The 20,542-nt window shown below is 45.5% G+C and overlaps 1 protein-coding gene and 1 long non-coding RNA gene across 5 annotated transcripts in view; one reads left to right on the top strand and one right to left on the bottom strand.

Annotated features, from left to right (window-relative positions):
- Positions 1-452: 452 nt before the first annotated feature.
- Positions 453-20,414, top strand: LOC119158102. Of its 2 annotated transcripts, XR_005107762.1 has the most exons (3): positions 453-4,746; positions 17,013-17,086; positions 18,569-20,414. It is a non-coding gene; the product is annotated as an uncharacterized LOC119158102 (long non-coding RNA). The 2 variants fall into 2 exon arrangements; XR_005107761.1 differs by lacking the exon at positions 453-4,746 and having other exon boundaries at positions 15,550-17,086.
- SIK2 (salt inducible kinase 2) overlaps positions 6,674-20,542 on the bottom strand; it is a 55,265-nt gene continuing 41,396 nt past the window's right edge. For all 3 annotated transcript variants that reach the window (XM_037409614.1, XM_037409612.1, XM_037409613.1), the window contains exons 9-15: positions 18,005-18,169; positions 15,315-15,543; positions 14,331-14,615; positions 13,996-14,159; positions 12,810-12,926; positions 12,055-12,146; positions 6,674-10,434 (exon numbers count right to left, since the gene is read on the bottom strand). In XM_037409614.1, the coding sequence (XP_037265511.1) occupies positions 9,843-10,434; positions 12,055-12,146; positions 12,810-12,926; positions 13,996-14,159; positions 14,331-14,615; positions 15,315-15,543; positions 18,005-18,169 (1,644 nt within the window). In that variant the 3' untranslated portion in view covers positions 6,674-9,842. The remainder of the gene's footprint in view (positions 10,435-12,054; positions 12,147-12,809; positions 12,927-13,995; positions 14,160-14,330; positions 14,616-15,314; positions 15,544-18,004; positions 18,170-20,542) is intronic.

Genomic DNA, 20,542 nt, shown 5'->3' with positions numbered 1-20,542 from the left:
GAGAACAGCCATGGCCAGTTACTCCCTATGCCCCAGGCTGGCTGCTGCAGCAGCAGCTAAATCTGCCTTATTTCTCCATTCATTTCCCTGATTCTTATTCCTTTGAGGTTTTGTGTACCTAATTCACGGTTGATTCCCCGTGAGAGTTGCCCAATTAGAAGTTTCTTTTCATCGTATTTAAAATGAGCTTTCTGACATCTGACCTCCGCTCCAAACACGCAATATAATATTCCCGTCAGAAAATAATCTGAATCAGCAAAAATCACAACGCTTTTGTTTGTCTTAACTTGCAATTCTCTACACTCGGTTGACCTGCTTGGCAGTGTTCCTTGTGTTTTGTCCCCGTTGGAGGCAGGGCTAGAGAATTTACGCACAGCTTTCCAGTTTTGTGCTTTGAATGTCCACTGATGGAGGGAGAAAGGGAGGAGGGGGGAATTAATTTCTGCTATAATTTTATATTCAGTCTTCCACGTTCTTCAGTGTCACGTGTAGGGTGTTCTTGCAAATTATTAAGTAGTCATGCTCTGCTCCCTCGTTAGAAAATACACTAATTCAGAGCTTAAGTTCTCCCCCCTGCTTGTCATACAGCATTGCATTCAGTCACATCCTCAGCAGTGGCAGCTGCAGCTGCTTGCAAGCCCCATCCCACATGCGTCCCCTGCTTCGGTACCTGTGAAGTCCAGGTATCATCAGTCTGTTGCCGTTGTGCCTTTTTGTTTCCGCTCTTTGCTTCTGAGAATATCCTCTGTCGTGACCCTTTGAGGAGAGCATGCCATTAAGGACACAGAGAGGATGCCCTTTCTCCCCATTTACTTTATATAAAGTAAAAATCTTCCTGATATGTCCGCATAGAACAGCATTTACTGGAATACGCCTTGTTGTCCGATAGGTTTGCGTGTTGGAAATGGCTTTAGCAGTCCAGTGAGCAAGTCCTTTTCTTGGATCAGGTCCTTTGGGAATGTACACTAAGAACCTTTAAAGAGCTTGCTCGCTCTGTTCATCTGGGGCTAAATTACCCGAGTTCTTGCTTATTTTTGTGTGAGCATAAACTTAGTTGAGCCTTTTCAGATCTAGATAATTTCCAAAATGCAGCCCCTCTGCCTTTCAGGATGGGCACATCTAACTGGACTGCCAGCTCTATTTAAGCAGTTCCAGTTTAAGTAGATCCAGCTGCTATTTGACGTGGTGATTAATTGCAAAATTCACCCGCAATATTTTTTTATTTATTATTATTTTATAAGTAATGCAGCCTTCTGCCCACCAGCTCCATTCTTATTTGGAAATAACAGCCGTTAGGGTAAGACAGGTTGGTTGGTTTCTCTTTCTTACATCTCCCAGAACAGCCACAGCTTTCCCTTTCGTGTTGTCCAGCAGTGAGTTCTGTGCATGTTCCACCTGCGCCGTGTGTTCTTCAGTGAATGTGGGAAATGGACCTCACAGAGCCACAACCCTTGCAAGAGGGGAAAATGTGGTTTCAATTAAAAATAAACTTGATCTCACTTGCACTCTTACGCCCACATGCTCACAAGCAGCAAGATGTGTGTATCCATGTGATCTGGTCAGGATTCCTTGCAATGATGGATGTGGAAGGCAGGGGTGACGCCTGTGGCAGCATCTTTGTGTCTCCTGGGTCCTTCTTCCCTTGGCGGTGCACTGCCGGCTTTGGCTGTGCCTCTCGAAGGTTTTTCTGGCTGTGCCAGAATCGGTCTCTCCATCTGCTTCACTCCTCTAGCCCCCGCTGAGTCTGGGAGCCCTCAGGAATTACCTTGCCATGAGCTGGGATCCGAATGTCCTGTTAATCTAGATGCCACCTACACCTTCTATTCTTAAAGCCCTTCTCCCACACCGTGTTCCTCCCAGTGCTTTCACGCCTGGATGCTCCCATTCATTCTCCACTGACATCAGCCGTCGTGTTTACGTGGTTTCTGTGGGTGGCAGGGGGGAATGGTCCCCTCGTCTCCTGGAGGCTGAGCTGAGAAGGGGCAAAGAACTGAATCTCGAAGGCATGTGGTCCCACTGAGAGAGGGAGAACCTCAAAAACCTTTCTCGTGGCCTGAGGTGGTGCTGAGCCCGGCTCTGTACTGCTCAGCTCCCAGGCTCCGCTCTGTTGATGGCGTTTGCCGCCTCGCAGGAGCTCGATGAAGGGATGCTCAGCAGCAGCCATGAAATACCCTCGGCCTTGCTTGTGCCGCGGGGTCTTGGGCCTGTCAAGAACAGGTGAAGCTCTTATTATTCTGGGGTTTGCTTTTATGGGCCTGGTGGCTTGCTGTGGGAGAAGGTCTGTCCCTTGGGAGGAGCTGCAGGAAGGAAACCAGCTTGGATTTGCGTGCCAACAGCCCTGCACTGCCTGCTGCTGGAAAGGAGACGACTGCTGCCAGTGCTGGAGTGTTTGCCTCCAAGTGACACAATTCCTGGACACGTGAGCAAAGCGCAAACCAGCATGGGCGCTGCGTGCCGGCTTTGCGTGTAGGTGGTGGGGGGCTCGACACAAGCTGGGAAGAAGCATGGCTGCGATGGGGAGCATTCCTCTGGGCAGCGCTGCTCATCTGAGGGCTGCGCCCGGCCTGCAGCGCGCCTATGCCGTTCCAGATAACCCTGAGTTAGTATCTCGGCAAGCAGAGCTGGGGAGGGGGGAGACTTCAGCTGACAAACCTGCTCTTACCTCCTGTCAGGGAACTGTTGTGCAGCTGGGGGGTGCGTCCTGCCAGCGCCCCAGCCAGCGCAGCTCCCGCGAAACGCAGGGTGCTGTTCACCTGCCCAGGTCTGTAGCAGCAGGAGCAGCGCCTAGGTTGGGCTGAAGCTTTGCAAGACTAGAGCTTCCAGCTGTTGGCTGCATCGCTGGTGGAGCTTTTCTGGCCACATGGCTGCGTTCTGGTCTGCAGAAGGTCCTTCCTGTACGTGCAGGTGATCAGGTTTTTGCAGTGCATGTGTGGGTGTGGGTTTGTCTTTTTTGAGCCGTCACTGACAGTATTTGCTGTCTGGGGCTACCTGCTCCTGCAGCCTTCTCCCAGGCACTCACCCTGTCCTTCCTGCCAGTGCACCCGTTCCTTCATGGCTTGCTTTCCACTCTTCAGCTCATCTCCTCCCTGCCCTCGCTTTGCTCTATACCAAAAGGACTTTGGGCTGAAGCTTCTCAAGGCTTATCCTGGCTGTTCAGGGCTCTGGTGCAGGTGAACAGAGGCTGAAGCTCACACCCACAGGGATGTTACGTGCCGAGTTTGGCCGCGGTTCCGAAGCTACACACAGATTGTAAAAGCCTAATTGGCAGAAGAGGTGCGTATGCATTCTGCTTTCACCCCGTGCTGAGAGTTGGCTGCTGCCCCGTGTGCGTTGTGTTCCCGTGGCAGCCGCTGATCCATCTCTCGGGGTTCAGGGGACACCGGCAGGGACAGCTCGGCTGGCCCAGGGCAGCGCTGTGCCCGGTGGCTCTGCCAGGGATTTAAAAGCTCTGACCTAGTCTGCGAGTCAGGATTTATCCCGGGGAGGGGGAGAGCTTTCTCCTGTCCCCGCCGGGATAAGGAGGGCTTAGCCTTTGCATTTGGGGGGAGGGGGGGAGCGTCTTCCAGAGAGCTTGTGAGGTGAGTTGAGGTGACGCCTGAAGGTGGGCCCGTCCCTGGCTGGGCTTGGGCTGCTGGCGGTGAAAGGCTCTGGCTGGGTGGGAGAGCAGCCCCCGGCGCCGCGTTCTCCTGCCCTGGCCGCAGCCTGTCTTGGTGCCGCTGGGTGAGGAGCGACGACAGCCCCGTCTCCCTGCGGCTCCAGTCACCCTTGGGTCTCTGGCTGGCGTCTCCGCTGGGGTGGGTGCGCAGGCAGACGCGGTGCTTCCCCCTCCTCGCCCGGGCCACTGCCTGAGGCTGTAGCAGGAGTTTCAGGAGTCGGCAGAGGAGCTGCGGGAAAGCAGCCAGAGCGAGATGCTGCATGTGCCAAGCTTGGTGTAGAGCTAAGGCACAGCACCGCTGGTACGTCCCGGTGGAGCCCAGCGCCTGCTCGGCACTCCTGCACCGCTGGTACGTCCCGGTGGAGCCCAGCGCCTGCTCGGCACTCCTGCACCGCTGGTACGTCCTGGTGGAGCCCAGCGCCTGCTCGGCACTCCTGCACCGCTGGTACGTCCTGGTGGAGCCCTGCAGCTGCTCGACTCCTGCCTCACGGGAGCGTGGAAGACGCTCAGCCAGGCGCTCGGTGCTCCTGCAGACCTGCTAATGCTCTTGCAATGTGTCTTGTGTCCCAGTGCGTCATACAAACTGCTCAGCTGCAGCTGTTTGTGGCCAGTTGTAGCCGAGGTCGTGACACAAATGCCGTAGGGACAGCAGTTCCAGCGTGGGAGGACGAGGAACCTGCTGGGGACCACACTAATTTTTGCTTGAGATCTCTGGGCATCGCACTTTCCTTCCTGTTGGAAGGGTTTCCTCAGTAAATGCTGAGGGTCACAACAGCGTTGTAAGGTGATGCTGAGAAAAGAGTTACTGAGATTTTTTTTCCACGTACACGCATACATCCTGACGTTTTGTGTCAGGTAACTGCTGTGGCAGTCCTGTAGAACTGTCGTGTTTTCCCTGTGTTAGTTACCTTCTGGTCTCTGATGCTCCCTCTGTGAAGAGCACGGCATCTTGCTGCCCCAGAGCCTTTCCTGGAGTTGCTCGTTCTCTCTGTGAATACAAACTTTCTGTCTTAAATCCCCAGAGAACGAGCCTGGTTCACCTCCAGCTTTCACCCGCCACAGGACACAGGTCTAATGCTTCGGTCAGCAGAGTAAGATGAATTTTTCGCTGCTGTTCCCTGCTGTTCTAGAGGGAGGAAGCCTCTCATCTAAGGGGAAAGTCCTAGATTGTCTTAGACTAAGTCAAAGTAAGCCTATTACAGCCCAGATCAGGGTAAAAGGTTTTAAGGAGAGTCGTTAACAGGATGCAATTAATGAGTGTCTCTGTCTTGTTCTGTTGCTGGGAGTGAGGCTTTCCTCCTCGGGTCTCCCACAGCCCAGCTGACACTTGCTCTCCAAGTGAGGAGGGGGAGAGCAGAAAACCTGGGTGATCTTGCTGCTTCTGATTCCGCAGAAGAAAACACTTTGCCTACTGGTTTTTTAATCTCACCTTGAGTAATTTTGATTGAGTGTTCTATTAATGAAAGCGGAAAGTGCTGTAACAACCCTGTGGCAGGATTTGTCCAGTCCCTACAAGGACTGCAGCATCCCGTGCTGTACCCTGAGCCTTTGGTCTGCCTTGAATCTGGGGGGAGGGGGGGATGCGGGATGCAGAAACGCAGCCTCCTGGCAGCTGGCAGGGTAACTAGCTCAGCAGGACCTCGCTGGAACCTCCTGCTGCACCAGGAGCTTCCAAAAATCCTTAATTTAGGAAGAGGCAATGAAATCCCTATGTGGTACTGTTGCCTACTCCCAAGCAAGACAGTCCTGTACACCTATGGAAACAAAACTGTCGTGACACTGCATGGTGTAACCATATCTGTAGCATTAGATTGTACTAATGCAGTTGTTGTTTAATGAAGAATTAAATCTGTGGTAAGTATGTGTGGTCCCGACCACATAAGCAACTTTGAAAAGTCTGCTCTCCGTTCCCTGACAGCTGCTCCTGCGCTCTCCGGAGTGGCTCTAACAGGGACCCAGCCTAATTTTTTTTTTTTTGGTAAGCTTTTTCTCTACAGAGGATGGAGATTTAGTTTAAAGAGTTTAAGAGAGTGTTTTTGAGTCTGTTTCTTTTAGTGGGAACTTGAGCTTTGTTTTTCCCAGCAAAGAGTTGATTGCATTTTTTGAGGTTTTTCCCCCAGCCTGTCCCAAACTGCTCTGCATTGTAGAGCGGCCAAAACAAACACTGTAGAGGATGGACAGAGAAGGAATGGGTTTACAGGTAAAAATTTTATGTGGAGTTAGAAAAGTAGGTGAGCAGACCTTTCTCCTTGACATAGTCTTTTTTTTTTTTTTCATTACACAATTTTTTTGGGAACAAAAAAAAATTACAAAAAAATTTTACATAAATAATCCTGTTACTTGATGTAACAGGAGATAAACACCTAACCTCAAGAAACTTCACAGTAACTTTGGAGCGTTGGGGAAACTGTTCCACTATGATATCTAAAAGAAAAAAATAATTTCTTTCTATAGGGCAATAATTCAGATCCCAAGCAGCTCCCTCTGTAAATGCTCTTTCTGGTCAAATCCAAAGTGGTATTTCTCAGCGGAGGTTTGTTCCTATGCAGCGTTTCTACGGTTTGGCATTATAACATCGGCATAAAACTGCTTGTGTCACCTGTTGACTAGTGCGTACTGATAACGTGGAAAAATGTCAAAACAGTAAGTTTTGAGAATAACTTTTCCCTCTCTCAAAGTCAAGGCGACACACTGACAGATGAGCTTGCCTGTGTCAGAGGCGTGCTCCTGACGTTCCATGGCACAGCAGGCAGTAAAGAAACGCAGCTTTTTTTTTTGTTGTTGAAGCTATTAGAATGGACAAAGCATTCATATTTGCCTTCGAAAGTCAGTCGTATCAACTGCCCCAATATGTCAAATAAGAGGTAGCAAACTTCAGTCTAGAAAATCCAGCCTTCGCAGCAGGCATCAGTTTTCTTTTGTCACTTGGTGCCTCAGAGAGAAAACAACCTCCATATAATACAAAAAGAGGCCACTAAGAACACAAGAGTGGCAGTGGCTGCTTTAACTCGCTAGGTATTTAAAAATGAAATGCACATATTCTTTATTTTGTATTAATACACTGTAATTGCTTTACAGAGTCCAGAGTTATCAGTTGCATGTAAATACTACAGATGAACTTGCCAAACCTGGAGTTCACAAAACTAGTGCATTTATCCCAAAGCAGAGACTAAACCCTCTAACTCCTTAAAAAAATACATTAAAGAACGTACCACACACACACATATTGCACTTTTCTCCATATGAAATTTTTACCCCATATACATCACACCAAAGTCTCTTCAAAGGAGTCTGTAATACAAGATAATAAAGCTAATAATTACTCTTAACAGTAGTGTACACAGTTCTCTAATGTTAGACATAACAGATTTGAACAAAAAAGCCACTTCAAAGTAGCACGAAGTGGTGCCCAACGGATGCTCTGCCGTATTAGAAGGCATTAGAAGCCTTTTAGTCTAACTGGCTTAAAGGAAATTACATGAAATGTTAAATATGCTTTTGGTTGAGGGGAAGAGTCAGGCTGAACTACATTAAATAACACTGTAGCTTCCCCCTTACCAGTGCTGCAAAGCTCAGATGAGCTTAGACTAGTTGGCACATCCTGGTAAATGAACTGCAGAACTCCAGAACAGAATTATTTTTATCTTCGAGTCCTGAAATGTACAGTATCCTGAAGCTGGATGGGGAAGGAAGTGGTTATAGTCGTGGCAGTAACCCACCCCCCGGAGCAGAACCGGGCTTGTCTCCATCGGAGCTGCGTGTCCCGTCGGCCGTTTTCACTATAGTTCCTTGAGTGCTTGGTCAGGTATGAAAATTCTAGGAAGTGTTTATTATGCTGTGGGGTAGGGAAGAAGGAATGAAAGGACAGAACTCTTTATTGCCCCCCCCCCCTTTTTTTTTTTTTTTTTTTTTTTAAGTAGCAAAATGCCTGGTCTGTTATGCTGCAGCATTTGTCAAGCTGTTTCCCTTCCCGTTGTTAGTCACTTAAGGTGTCATGGGGGTTTCTGTGTTCCGTAGCTATTTACTGTGTCAGCGAGTTCCCTTTGGGAGGCAAACCGCACAATAAAACCCTTTTCTTTCTATTTCAACTATTTAAAGTAGAGCTTCCTAGCCCCCTTCATCTTGCATCACATAAGCAGGGTATGGATGCGACCCCTGTTCTTCCAACTCTCCTTCGCTGATGCCTTGAGAATCACTTGTGGTACGAGAGGTAGAAGCTGAGCGCTTACGGGCTGAGTCCAGCTGCACAACTGGACCAGTATCACAACTGGACCAGTATCAGAGCAGGCTACGGAGCAACAGGAGCTGCCTCCTCTCTGACTGCAGCACACGGGATGCCAGGTGCCTTCTGTGGGTTGTTAAACCCTTCGTCCTTCACGCAGCCTGCACTGCAGTGACTAAAGTCCTACTGTCCCACCTTTAAACGTGGTCTTATTGCTGTAAATGCTGGCCGATTATCCACCTTTCTACGTCCCCATTATCTGTGGCATCAAAGACCTTAGCTCACCAAACTTTCCGGCAAACAGCGGTGTTTTCTACATATGTGATCAGCACAGTTTCTCTGCCGTTCTTTGTGCTTTAAGGAACCTGCAATTGTGCTTAAATGTCTGCTCAGAAAAGGGCTGAACTGTCACCCTGTGAACCTCATCTGTCAGCCTGTAATGTCCCCCCATACCTGAAGGCTAGAAATAACCCCCAAACCAGAGATGGAAATTTTCTGCAGAGTCCTAAACAATCCTCCTATGACTTCTGTTTCATGACTGAAAGTTCTGGAGGCACAACTGCTTGTTGGGTTTAGTATTTTTGAAATGGTTGATACATCAACAGTTTGTGATGCTAAATATTGCTGTAATACTTTCAATGTTATATATACATGAGCAATCAAAACACTCAGAAAGTTAAACATTATGTTCCACATGGTGGAACGTGTGCTCTGAAGGGACTTTGGCTATAGCAAGGATATAGATGGGGTATTTTCTACTTTCTTCAGAAAAAAGCATATAGGCTGATAAAGAACTGAAAAAGGCACAGCACTATCACTTCACAGGGGTTTTTTTAAGCTCATTGTTTTTATCCTTAAGTTCTAAAACCCTAAATAATTGTCCAAATATACAAAGCTCAATAAACCACCAGCAACACGTACTGCAAATTCAAAACACAGTTTGTTTGCTTGCTTTTAAAATGCAACCAAAGGACAGATGGATCCTTTCCAGTGATCGGAACTTCTCCAAGACAGAGCCCTCCACAAAGGCCCGCCTGCAGAAAGGGTTGATTTCAAAAGCCACCCAGGTGGATCTTTCTTCTTAATCTTTTTTTTTTTTTTTTCTTCTCATGCCATTGGCTGCAGCTCTTGACTTTTCTCATCATACTTCTTACCATCTGTATCTCTGTTAGCTAATCCTTTATCCTTTAGTATTCTGATCCCCACCCAGAGGTCTCTAAAAACCACTGTGGTGCCCTGTGTCAGTTCCAGGTGTATTTTGACAAAGTCAAGATGTCACTTAGCAGAGATCCAGAAGCATCCCTTAGCGGACAGTTAAGAGTTCCTTGGCAGGCCCGGGAAATACTGTTTCCTTGCTAGCAGGAGGAAGTGGAGGCTGCCTGAGGTGCCTGGTGATCTCTGAGACTTCCCACGGAGTAGTTCCAGATCAGTAGCTTAACCAGCAATCAGATGCCGAGGTGCAACTTTCCTTCGATTCCACCTCACGCTACTGTTTCCAGAGTATTACAGTTGCCGTCAGCGCAGACCCAAATCTACCCTGAATTTCAATGAAAACTATTGCTTTTATTGCCAAGAAGTACAATGCAGTGCGCACTCATTCTTGTTTCTCCAAGTGAATGTTAGGTGAATGCTGACAAACTCCCCAAATTTTTTTAAGGGGGCTATTTCCTTCCTCTAAAATTCACTTTTTTTGCCTCCTCCTATGCAAACTAGTTCTTTGTGGGATGAAACTGCACTATCTGTTCTCTAGCCCCTGCCACCAGCAAGAGGAGCTTAGTGGCCAAACACTTCATGCCACCTCCTGCTTTTTTTTTTTTTTCCCAGTCAGGTGGATTTTTAGTTCCCCTGTTAATTCAAGGGTTGAAAAATAACCATGAACTTTGGGGTAGGAACAAAAAAAACCAAAAATTCACATGCTTCTCCATTTGTCCTGTCTTCCATTCTCATGTTAGTCATCCCATGGCATTAATTCACCAGGACATAGCCGCTGTGCTGGGGATCTACAGTCTCCATCATTTCACAATCAAAGAGTCCAGGCAATTCCGAGAGGGTTAATGCATCATAGTTTGACTGGGACTCATGAGATGCTGAGCCGCTCTGGCTGTCGGGCAATGCTACACTGCTCTGTTGTGCTGGGTCCATGGAATACTGGCACTGGTCGGGGTAGTCTGGCTCAGAAGAGGTGACAACAGGCAATTCACAAGTCTGATAGGAATATTGTAAGGACTGTGGTGGCTGCTGCACCTGAACCGGTGATGACAACCGTGACGAGCTGGTGATCTGGGAGGGTGGCAGTGGATCCAGCTGTACCTTCTGGTATTGACTGAGGAAGGGGTCGTATTGCATTTGTTCTGAGGAAGGCTCCATCACGGGGCTCAAGGGCTGCTGCAAGCTGAACGGGGCTGATTGCTGCGGCGGCTGCTGCTGCTGCTGCTCCTCCTGGCATGGAAGTGGCAGTTGACTTGACCTTGGGTATGAGCTCTCAGCTATTTGCATCTGGTTAAAATAGGCCTGCAGCTGGGACTGCTTCTGGAGAAAGAGTCGCTTCTGATGCAGCCTGAATCAAGGACATAAACAGCAATTATTTTTGCCTTTGGAAGTGTTAAGGCGCAAGCACGAATCGTGTATACTAGGCACTCAAACAGTTCCAGCAGGGAGTGAAGTACAGAACTGGAAAATTGCTGAGCAATCTCATTTATTAAATTTTACAGCAGACCAGATTCTTCAGCTTTCAGCAAACGTGCAGAGGGCAAGTTTATACACCTTCTTTTTGATAACCTTTTTAATCGTTTAGTGAATTTTTCCTGTGTCATGAAGTTAAGCCCATGCATTGTTTAAATTCGTTTGCTAAGAATAAGATGCATTGTATTTGTATTTGAAGCCTGCTATTCCCTGCTCGGTGGAACTTGGGAGCCGAAGACTTCCAGCGTTGCTGGCCGCTAATGGAAATGAACAAAGCCTCCTTCCCCTCCCATAGTCTTTTTTCTCTTGAACTGCGCTGCTCCCTGTGAACTTTTATGAAACTCCATGTTTTTGACTTTTTACAAACAGGAAGAATTTACAACACAATGCAAGGTTATAGCTACCTTTGACAAATTCCTGTGATACGACAAAGTGGAGGTCTCCTGCCAGCCAATTCCCAAAGCATGCAGAAATAGGAGACCTACTACTGACGCACGCTGACAGCGTTCAGAAAATGAATCTGCTGCTTCTCAGCTTATCTCTCCATGCAGAATTCCTATTCTTAAAGGAGTACACCAAGCCGCTCTCAATACTGTTAGTTAAGTTCTTGATTAGCGTTAATAACTACAATTGTCAGGAGTGGCCGTAAGCTACAAAGTAATTGCAGATTGCTTGCTTTCTTGAAATCAAGTAGTATTTTTACAGCCTTGTTCCTCAGTCTCTCTGTTCCAGACAGCACGCAGCTAGGTTGTTACTCTCCCTTCTCTTTCTGTGATTCTTTTACAAGACTCAGGGATAGTAACTGTCTTTAGTACTTATCTTGCTTACATGTTTGATGATTACCAAATTATGAGCTCATAAAGTGCTTGCAGCCCTTTAACTTGGCAATTAAAATCTTGTCTGCTATAATACGTGCAGTTATATGGGGACACTTCAAATCTACTCACTCTAACTTTTTTCAGAGGACTGTCACTTCTAAACTGATCGTACATGACAAGAAAAAATTGACTGACTTCACTGTAAAACTGCAGGGTCACAGGATCGAGGCAGGAAACACCTCAATGCCTGCAGGGCTTCCAGCAGGCAGAAACAGGCGATGTATGTTCTGATTTACAATAAATACAGCAACACGGAGGCTGTAAGCAGTGGGTGGTTGGGAGGACAAGGGCACAATTAAGTACAACATTCTTAAGTAGTAGGGAAGCTTCCTCCTGTGCTTCTGTAGGCCCATCAGCACTAGAGGAAGCATGAGGTGTTGCTGCATACCTGCACCCTAGCAGCGTTAGCTGATGAAGAGCTCATAGCAGAGAAATTTGTAAACAGGTGGCCGGGCTGTTGTCCCTCTTTTAAAAAAGGAGGACTGTGTCCTTAGAAATTTTCAAGTGAAGTTTCCTTTTTCAAAGAATTTCTAAATGGACAAGGATTGTTCCAGTCCTTTTCTTACTCTTGAGAGTAAGAACAAATAACTTAGCTCCATAGTCTGCAAGCTTCTTACCTGTGCTCCTGTAATTGCTGTTCCAGACTCCGGGGCAATTCTTTGCAGTAGAGCTGGCAAGTATTCTGAGCTTTTGATAGTAGAGTGGGTTTCTGCAAGAAAGGCAGTGCTGTTTTACATTGCATTTGATTTAATGCATTAGTCAATTAAGCAAATGAAAGACTGTCTACCTTTATGACAGTGTAACTGCTCAGCTCGAAGCTGTCAACAGAACTACGATCTAAAGCTACAGCCACTACTGCTTATTGGCTTCCAACCCTGAGACAAAGAGTGTCTTTGCACGATAGCATGTACCATGAAAAGTGCCATAAAAATCCACAGAAAGATTCTTCCCAAGTGAAAGAGAAGCTGTGAGCTGGAAATTTTTTTAATAAACTAAAGCTATATGAAAATCGGTTAAAAAAAAAAAAAAAAAAAAAGTGTGTGTGTGTGTGTGTGAGAGAAACAGTGAGCCCCAGGGGGTCAGAAGTGGCTCCTCAGATGCTGGTGCGTAACCTTCATAGGGTGCAACACCAGTAACAGGTGCTCACTGGCAGTTACTTCAGATTGCTTTAATACTACTATACAGTAACAGACTGAGTAGGAAAACAGCAGTAATATGCTTTTTGCATAACGAGGGTCAGCGTCTGACAAAAGAAAAAATACAACATAATTTCCAATTCAGCCTCTGGCTGATTTTCCCGAGTAGTAAGATCTAAAAGTCTGCCGTGTAGTAACAGCAGCTGGTTTGCTTCCGTGGAGGTGAGGTGTGGTACCTGGAGCCTCTGTTGTAAGTACTGTGTTTCTAAGCTCTGCCGTCTGGATAATAATGGGGGATGTGCACCGTTAGGGAAAGCAGATGCAGCTTCCTGCTGCTGCTGAGATGCTTCCTCCTGCAGAGAGAAGAGGAACAAGTTTCATCCCCAGAAGAGGCTTTTCTGCCTCAGCCCTTTCTTTAAGGATTTCCCCTGACAGAGGTTTCATAGCTGCCACATGGACTGGTCTCTGGTGTCACTCACCACTTTCACTGCACCGTGAGGAGGCTACATTACAAAGCTTTGAACTGTCTGTGCTACAGAATGGCAAGGGCTTACACCTGTAACTGAACGGTGCTATATATAATGTATTTTCTGACTTGCCCTCCGAAATAGGAAATGTACAGGGTTAGAAAACCACCCAAACTTTGAACAGGCTTTCGTGCAGCTCTCATTTCACAGCTTCAAAACAGAAGGTGAAAAGCTCTCAGCAGCAGTGGGGAAGCTGTGCATGGAGCAGGCACCTCTAGTAAGCTGGAGAGTGCTGACAGGGGAACGGAGTGAATTGTTGTTGTGAGAATACCGTAAGCGCTGCAGCGTGTTTACGTCAAGTGAGAGACTCTTGTGAAAACGTTACAACTTTGTGGTTGTCAGAACTGAAGTTTTTCAGCAGTCAGAAAACAACAGCTGGAGCTTTAAGAATAGCAGGCTTCAGCTGGAACAGCAGGTGCTTACAGTGCCTGTGGACTTCTTACCCATTTTATTCCTGGGGTTTAACAGAAACTTGTTATTCCTGTTTGCTGTGACCTGTTCCATTTGAAACAAGTAACCAGGAGCACGGTAGAAGCTATTTAGCATTTCACTATGCAAATCAGGCTAACCATTACCACTCGGCCTCTGTGCTTTTTAGATTATACTACACCAGCTCCAACAGGGAAAGATGTTCAATCTAAAACATCTTTCAGATTAAAAGCAATAATAAAACGTTGGATTTGGAGAGCTAACGAGGCCACCCCACTGACACCACAAAGATGGTAAAGGCTAGCCTGCAAATGCTCACTCTCTATTCTGTGGAAGACAGGAAGGAGAAGAGGGAACTTTATCTGTAAATTAGCTCTTCTCAGATCTCCGGAAGACTCCATCCATTCCTTATCTGCCCCAGAGCATTAACACCTGAAAGACAGAGCTTGATTTCTGGTTTAAGTACCTGCGGAGGACTGTTAATGAGGTCCTGCAGCTGGGTGGCAGCTGACGTCAGAGAAGGTTCTTCTTCTGATCCCATCTGTTCATACAGCAACTGGACTTTGTTCAGTTCCAGGATTCCTTTGGTTCGTGCCAGATTCTGGAGGTGCTGTCTAAATGCTACAATTCCTGGAAAAAGAGTTGAGCAAAACGCTTGTCAGAAAGTTAGTTAATTCGTATCTGGTTAGCACAGCAACTGCAAAATAAGCTGAGTAACCACCAAGTCTTGGTGCTCCCGTGTATGCAGTACATATACTACTACGTCTAGGTATGACGTGTCACAACAATGGTTATAATTACCTTGTGTGAGGGATGTGTCAGAAGCTCTGCGCCCCTCTCGGAAGCTGACAGGAGAGCGGTTGTGAGCCTCTCGCTTTTGGGAGGTGAGTGCCTGCATGGCTGGATTGGCAGGTCTCAGACCTATGAAAGGCGTTGTCATTCTGGGTGCTTGTTGGTTAGTTAACACCATTTCTTTCAAGGAAGGGGTGTCTTCCAGAAATTTAATATCTCTCTGAATGGATCCCATGTCATACTCCGAATCGATACTGCCCAGAGATGAGTTTTCATCCAACGAATAGACTTTCCCTGTGACAAAACCCAAAAACCAGAATAAAAGGAAAGTGCAGCAGCAATTTAGCAAAGCAAAGGAAGTGTCACAGGCTCCAGCTATTCCTGCCTACAGTGGCTGTCTTAGAGGAAATGAAACAAACAAAATCAAGTTTCTTAAATTACAATTTACTTTAACACTTGCAGTACCAGAATGGGGATTTACTGCTGGTTTTTAGATTATCACAGCAATAAGATACTACGCAGCTGATGTTCACTGGTTTATTTTGTTTGGAGAGTGTTCAGTGTTCGCTCCCCACCTTAGATAATCCTGACGAGGCTTGGTCATCTCGCTGGTTTTGGAATACCTGAGAATCCAGAGGTTTTTTGTTTCCCCACTGTCCTCCTCTGCCAGCACATCTTTAGGGGATGAATGATTTGGGGACATTTGGTTACATGAAAAAGAACGAGCCAACTTGCCAGACTTCACCAGTTGCTGTTGAGGTCGTACATGACTGTAGCCAGCTGTGTATTTCGCTGCTTTGGCTTTATACTGTCTGTACAGCAGGTTTTGGGGTGTTTTGTTGTGGTGTTTTTCCCCTTGGCCTTTATGGCAAATGCTAAGTCAACAAACCCAAGAAACTCAGTCTTGTGCTTGTGACTCTTAAAGCCTAGTGTTCTTCAGCCTGGGAGCGCTGAGAGCATGACATGAGCCTCGAGATGTCCACGCTTGCGTACCTGTGCCTGGCACCAGCACCAGCTGGTTGGTAACTTCTGCCAGAGTGTGACGTCGCTTCCCGCAGCGAGCTGCTTGAAGGGCTGCAAAGGCCTGTGCAGGGTCATCTTCCGACTCTCCTTCTGTCTCTATTCCTTCATCAATAGAAGTCTCCATCATGCTGGTAGGCAGTGACTGGCATCCCTTCCTAATCACCACGGGAGGCACCGGGTCTAGCAGGCAGCCATTCACCTAAAGGGCCCAAGGAGAAGGTGGGACAGCTTTCAAACAAGTGCAGAGAGGGCCACCCCAGAGTGCAAGAAAACGCTGCCACGGCGTAGGCTGCAGGCACGCTGGAGGTCTAAACGTGGCGTGAAACCTCCCTATAGCCTACTGAATTAAGTAAGACTTGCTAAGAATTGCATGTGACAAATCCCTCCAGGTAGGCTCACCACTGACGTTCTTGACTCCCTGAATCTAAATACTCTTATTTCCATGGTACTGTCCTCTCCAGGACTCTTTTTTTTTTTTTTTTCCCCTTTCTTTTTAAAGTTATTAATAACCTTTGCCAGTGTAGTCACAGATATAAAATATTTTATGAAACGTACAATATTGTTGTTTCCCCTTACTATGCCTACCACGCTCAGATAAGCATGATGACAAAACAGTCTTGTATTTAATTCTGCAGCATTCTTGTGGAGATGTGTTCAAGAAGAATACAATAAATGCACCCTTTCTAGCAAAAGTCCATTTGATTCATGGTGCTACTCTGCAAACAAAGGTTGCCTAGAGGGGCTGTGGAATCCCCCTCCCCGGATTCACTCAACTTGATAAAGCACTGAGCAACCTCATCTAGCTTTGAAATTAGACCTGCTTTTAGCAGGAGGTTGGACTAGAGGGCCTTTAGAGGTACCTTTGCAATATAAAATTCTCCTAGGATTTTAATACTCTTTTTGTTCTTCAAACCAGTTTGTCCTGAGTCTTTGTGTACCTTCACTAATTCTTTGCCATATGCAACTACTTGAGTTTCGAGGACCGTAGCCTGCATGTCAAGCAGTTTTGGGCTGGGTGTTCTGCAGTACCTCAGAAGCTCTAATTAGTTTCCTGTTCCACATGCCACTCCTACCGTTTTGGTAGGATCAGGCTGGGTAAAATACGGATGAAAAAACACCTTAATTTAGCATAAAACCAGGCAGCACTGCTACAGGTGATTTTATGTAACTGTCAATGAACAATTCCTGAATTTTCTTTGAATTTCTGTGGTATTTTGAGCATCAGTAAAACCATGATGCTTACACAGGGAAATTCTGCATCTTCTGCCTCTATTTTAATTTAATGGCTTACATGTTTAAGCTTAATTGCTTGCACACCTTACTTTCCATTTTTGACTTTTCCATTCAAATGCCTTTTACTGATCCGGCAGCAAAAGTGCTGGAAAGAGTGTTTAGTAAACTGCTGGAGAGGAAAAAGAGAACCAATACCACGTGGGCAGCTGGCTCTCGGCAGTTTACCATGGCACATGGATCAAAGCTTGGAAGTCTTCAGCAGACAAGTTCTATAATACTTAAGACACTGAATATCCCCAAGTCAGTTGTGATTTGACACCTCACTGTAGTCACCATTTGTTGATCTACTCTGGCCAAACTGCATCTATAAAAGCAAACGGGGGATGCAAAATAAAGTTTGAAATGTTGATTTCCAACTGTCTTTTTGCTTTCCAGCTGTAAGAGACCACACGAGGAGTTACTTAATGAGGAGAACGAGAGCCACACTTATCGGTGTTGGTAACTAACCAGTAAGTGAGCAATAAAAGCTTCAAAATGGCAAGCATGAAACCAAACCCTTTGCTGGCACCAGGCGAAGTACAACATGCTGAAATCGAAGTGATAATGTGACAATATACGTGAGAGAACAACAAAAGTTTCACCAGAAGAAGAATAATACACTTCATAAATGTGTAAGCTATTGCCCCTTCCTCACCAAAGCTCTAACTGGTAACTGGTAAGCTTCCTCTTAAGGTTCCGTTACACCTTGCTGGTCTCATTTGTATGAATACTTGGATGAGCAGGTTACTCTAGATACTCAGCAGTGAACCCTTTGTATTAGAAGCTATATATATACACACACACATATATATGTATTAGAAGCTATGAAAACATATTTCAGAAGAAGAACTCCCCCAACTTTTGTAGGCTGATTTTTCTTTTACAAATGACAGTGGGGTAAGATTGGAATGCAAGCAAAGAATACGAGAGCCAGATTAGCAATCAAAAAACCCACAGCTATTGAAAGATATGTGCAAGAGAGCTAGAAAAAGAATCTGGAATACCTAGAAATCTGATGCTCAGAGAATACTTTAAATTTAGAGAAACAGGCACAATATATTTTGTCCAGCTGATACAAGAAATGCACAAATCCAGTGTTTAGACACTAAAGGTCTTTGTGTTTGACTTGTCGAGACCCAGGAGGTGTACTTAAGGTCAATGAAGTGACATCAGTTTTGAATTAGCAATTTTTTCAGCCCTAACTCCACAGCACTTTGTGCTAGGATGGTGAACTCTGCCCTGTCAGAAGGAACTGATCTTCGATTAATTATTGAGGAGCTACAGCTACTACACCAGCTGTGCTTTTACTAGGCAGTAATTTAAAAGGCAACAATCTTTTTCAGCCTAAATGATATTTCACAAAACAGTAGGGTGATTTTAAGCAGTACCTTTGGTGTCTCAACTCTTTCTTCCTCCATAAATGCTGTCTCTCCCTGGCAGCTGGATGGAGGGAATGAAAAGGCTTCTGCTCCTGAAGCTGAGGGAAGACCTGGAGACTGCAACAACCTTGCATTTTGTGAATGCAAGTTAACTGAGGGTACCACAGCTTGTGCCTAAAAAAGATTTTAAGAACCCCAAAACCAGAACAATTTTAGGTAGAAAACAACATACGAAACCAGAAATTAAAAATAAAAAATCCCTAGCGCATTTCCAAAGCAGAAGAAGTGTAAGATTTATTTCCTCATTCTTAAGTCTTTAGACTTAAAAAAAAAACCAACAACCCACCCCCAAAACGCACACCAAACCCCAAATGTCATTAAGCTAACGACTTACTGAAGCTGAGCACTTGGCTAGCAGTAAAGACGGTGTTTGGGACACCGTGGTGCCCTCCAACTTCTGACATGCTAGAATTCCTTTTTATATTCAGTACAAACCCCCTTAATATTACCATGAGGTGAGACACTGGGTTAGTTTCAGTGACTTTCCTAACATGCACTGATTGGTTCCTGTAGGAAAAAGTATGAGAAAGAATAGAGCAGGCTGGATCTGAAAGAAGACATTTGAACAGCGGGAGCACTGTTGAAGGTAGAGGTGTGCCTCAGGGAAGGTAAGCATGGCACAATTAGGAGAACAGTGGTTTTCGCTGTTTCTTAACCTTAATTTCCTGAACTTCATTATCCATACAACTTGTCTGTCCAAAAGGAAACAAGCAGCCTTATACAGGAGCCTGTGGTGCCACCACACGTGAAAACAAATTTATCTTGTTACTCAGGATCTAAGTGCAAGGTTGCAGTCCCAAGACTGTTCGCATATTACTGAAGTGGTAATACGGGTCTAAAGTACAGGAATTTGGTAAAGAACCACCTTCTAGGAGGCTTCGTCCTCCTCCTTGTTCATCTGTCTCCACCTGCTTTTAATATGCCTTAGCATTAATAATCTGCTTTTGAATACTGTGTCTTTCTGCCATTAGAACTACTACCTAAGAAAATAGCTGGCTTTAATCTTTGCCAGCCACATTGCTCCTGCACCTGTGTTTCCAGAGCTGAAGCGATTTCAACCGACTCCAAAACGTAATGATGTCTTGCTGCCTCAAGTGAAAAAGGAGCAGCACAGTTGTGATGTATCCTGCAAGTTGAGTCTGGGCACTTGTTCTATACAACAGCAATCAGTACCTAGGAGGCTGTGAACTTCAGAATATTTCCTTGAGACCGTGACAAATCTGAGTCATCTTAGGCCAAGTCTTTCATGTTTTCAGTTACGCATTAATAGAAATCAAAGGCTATACAATGCCTGTGTATCTTAATGAAACAAAAGAACATGTAAAAAAATAATCTGAGAATTATTGTAATAATACACAATAAACCGTACATGACCTTTCTTTCTAAAGAAAATTACTAAGGAAGAAGCAGACTGAATAGCCTTAGAGCCTGTGCTGAATCAGTCAGTATAATTAGAGAGGATACTAAGTGGACGGCCTTCCGCAGTGGAAGGGCTGGCACCAGATGTAAGGAGCACCCAGAATTGCTCTTGATAAAACACACGTGACATCCTTAAGACTTAAATCAATTAGTCAGTCATCACATTAGCTCTATGCACATAGAGGTTTTGCAGCCGTGCTGTGAAGTCTCCCATGAAACCGGACTCTTGCTGCGTCACAGGAGGAAACAGTGGTGCAAATCTTTTAAAAAAATGACATTATTTAGGAATAAATCTCTCAGTCTTGACTTATTAAGAGTCTCATGACAATTATACTTTTATAGGGTACTTAAGATACCAATTCATTGTAGTATCTTAACCCGATAGGTTGATCTTAATATTTTCTTTTGGGTACCTCTTTACTATTCTTTGCCATGCTTCATTTCATGGGAGACAGAAAGTGTATCTAGAGAACAGCAGGAGAGAAAGTAATTTTATTTTCAACAGGTCTCTTTAGAGCAACTATGTCTATAACACTAAGTAGAGCCTGCATGCCTTTAGCCCCCATGCTAGCAGGGCTCTCCATAAATTCAACAGCTCGTTTGTCAATCACGTTAAAGATACTGCAAGTGTTGCACAGTCTCCAGAAATGGTTTTCTCTTAAAAGTTTTAACCCATAACTTCCCAGCAAAAGGCTTGGAATTCTCAAAAATGGAAGTGTTCCAATTAGAAGCACAAGCGCATTACTTTGCCTTTAACTGGGAATTAAGGTTAAACCATGCAAATACCCACTAAACCCAAAACCATTGTTTGCATTTTAGGCTTGAAAATGCAGTCAACTTCCCTTTCTCATTTAAAACTTAACCAGTCCCCTCTAAATTCCTTTTTTTTTTTTTCTGGGGGTGGGGAGGAGGCAGCAGAAGCAGTTGTAGGAGGCATGCCAGACAACTATCTGTCATCATATAGCTCTGACAGGAGGTAAATCCAAAACCATCTTTCCAAAATGAAACTGCAAGTGTCCATACTACAGAAATCAGAAAATAGCAATGGATTCTAAGTGAGCCTGTGTA

The sequence above is a fragment of the Falco rusticolus genome, chromosome 16 (assembly GCF_015220075.1).
Source record: "Falco rusticolus isolate bFalRus1 chromosome 16, bFalRus1.pri, whole genome shotgun sequence".
Taxonomy (NCBI): domain Eukaryota; kingdom Metazoa; phylum Chordata; class Aves; order Falconiformes; family Falconidae; genus Falco; species Falco rusticolus.
The sequence above is the reverse complement of the archived record's forward strand: the minus strand, read 5'-3'. Positions and strand labels throughout refer to the sequence as shown.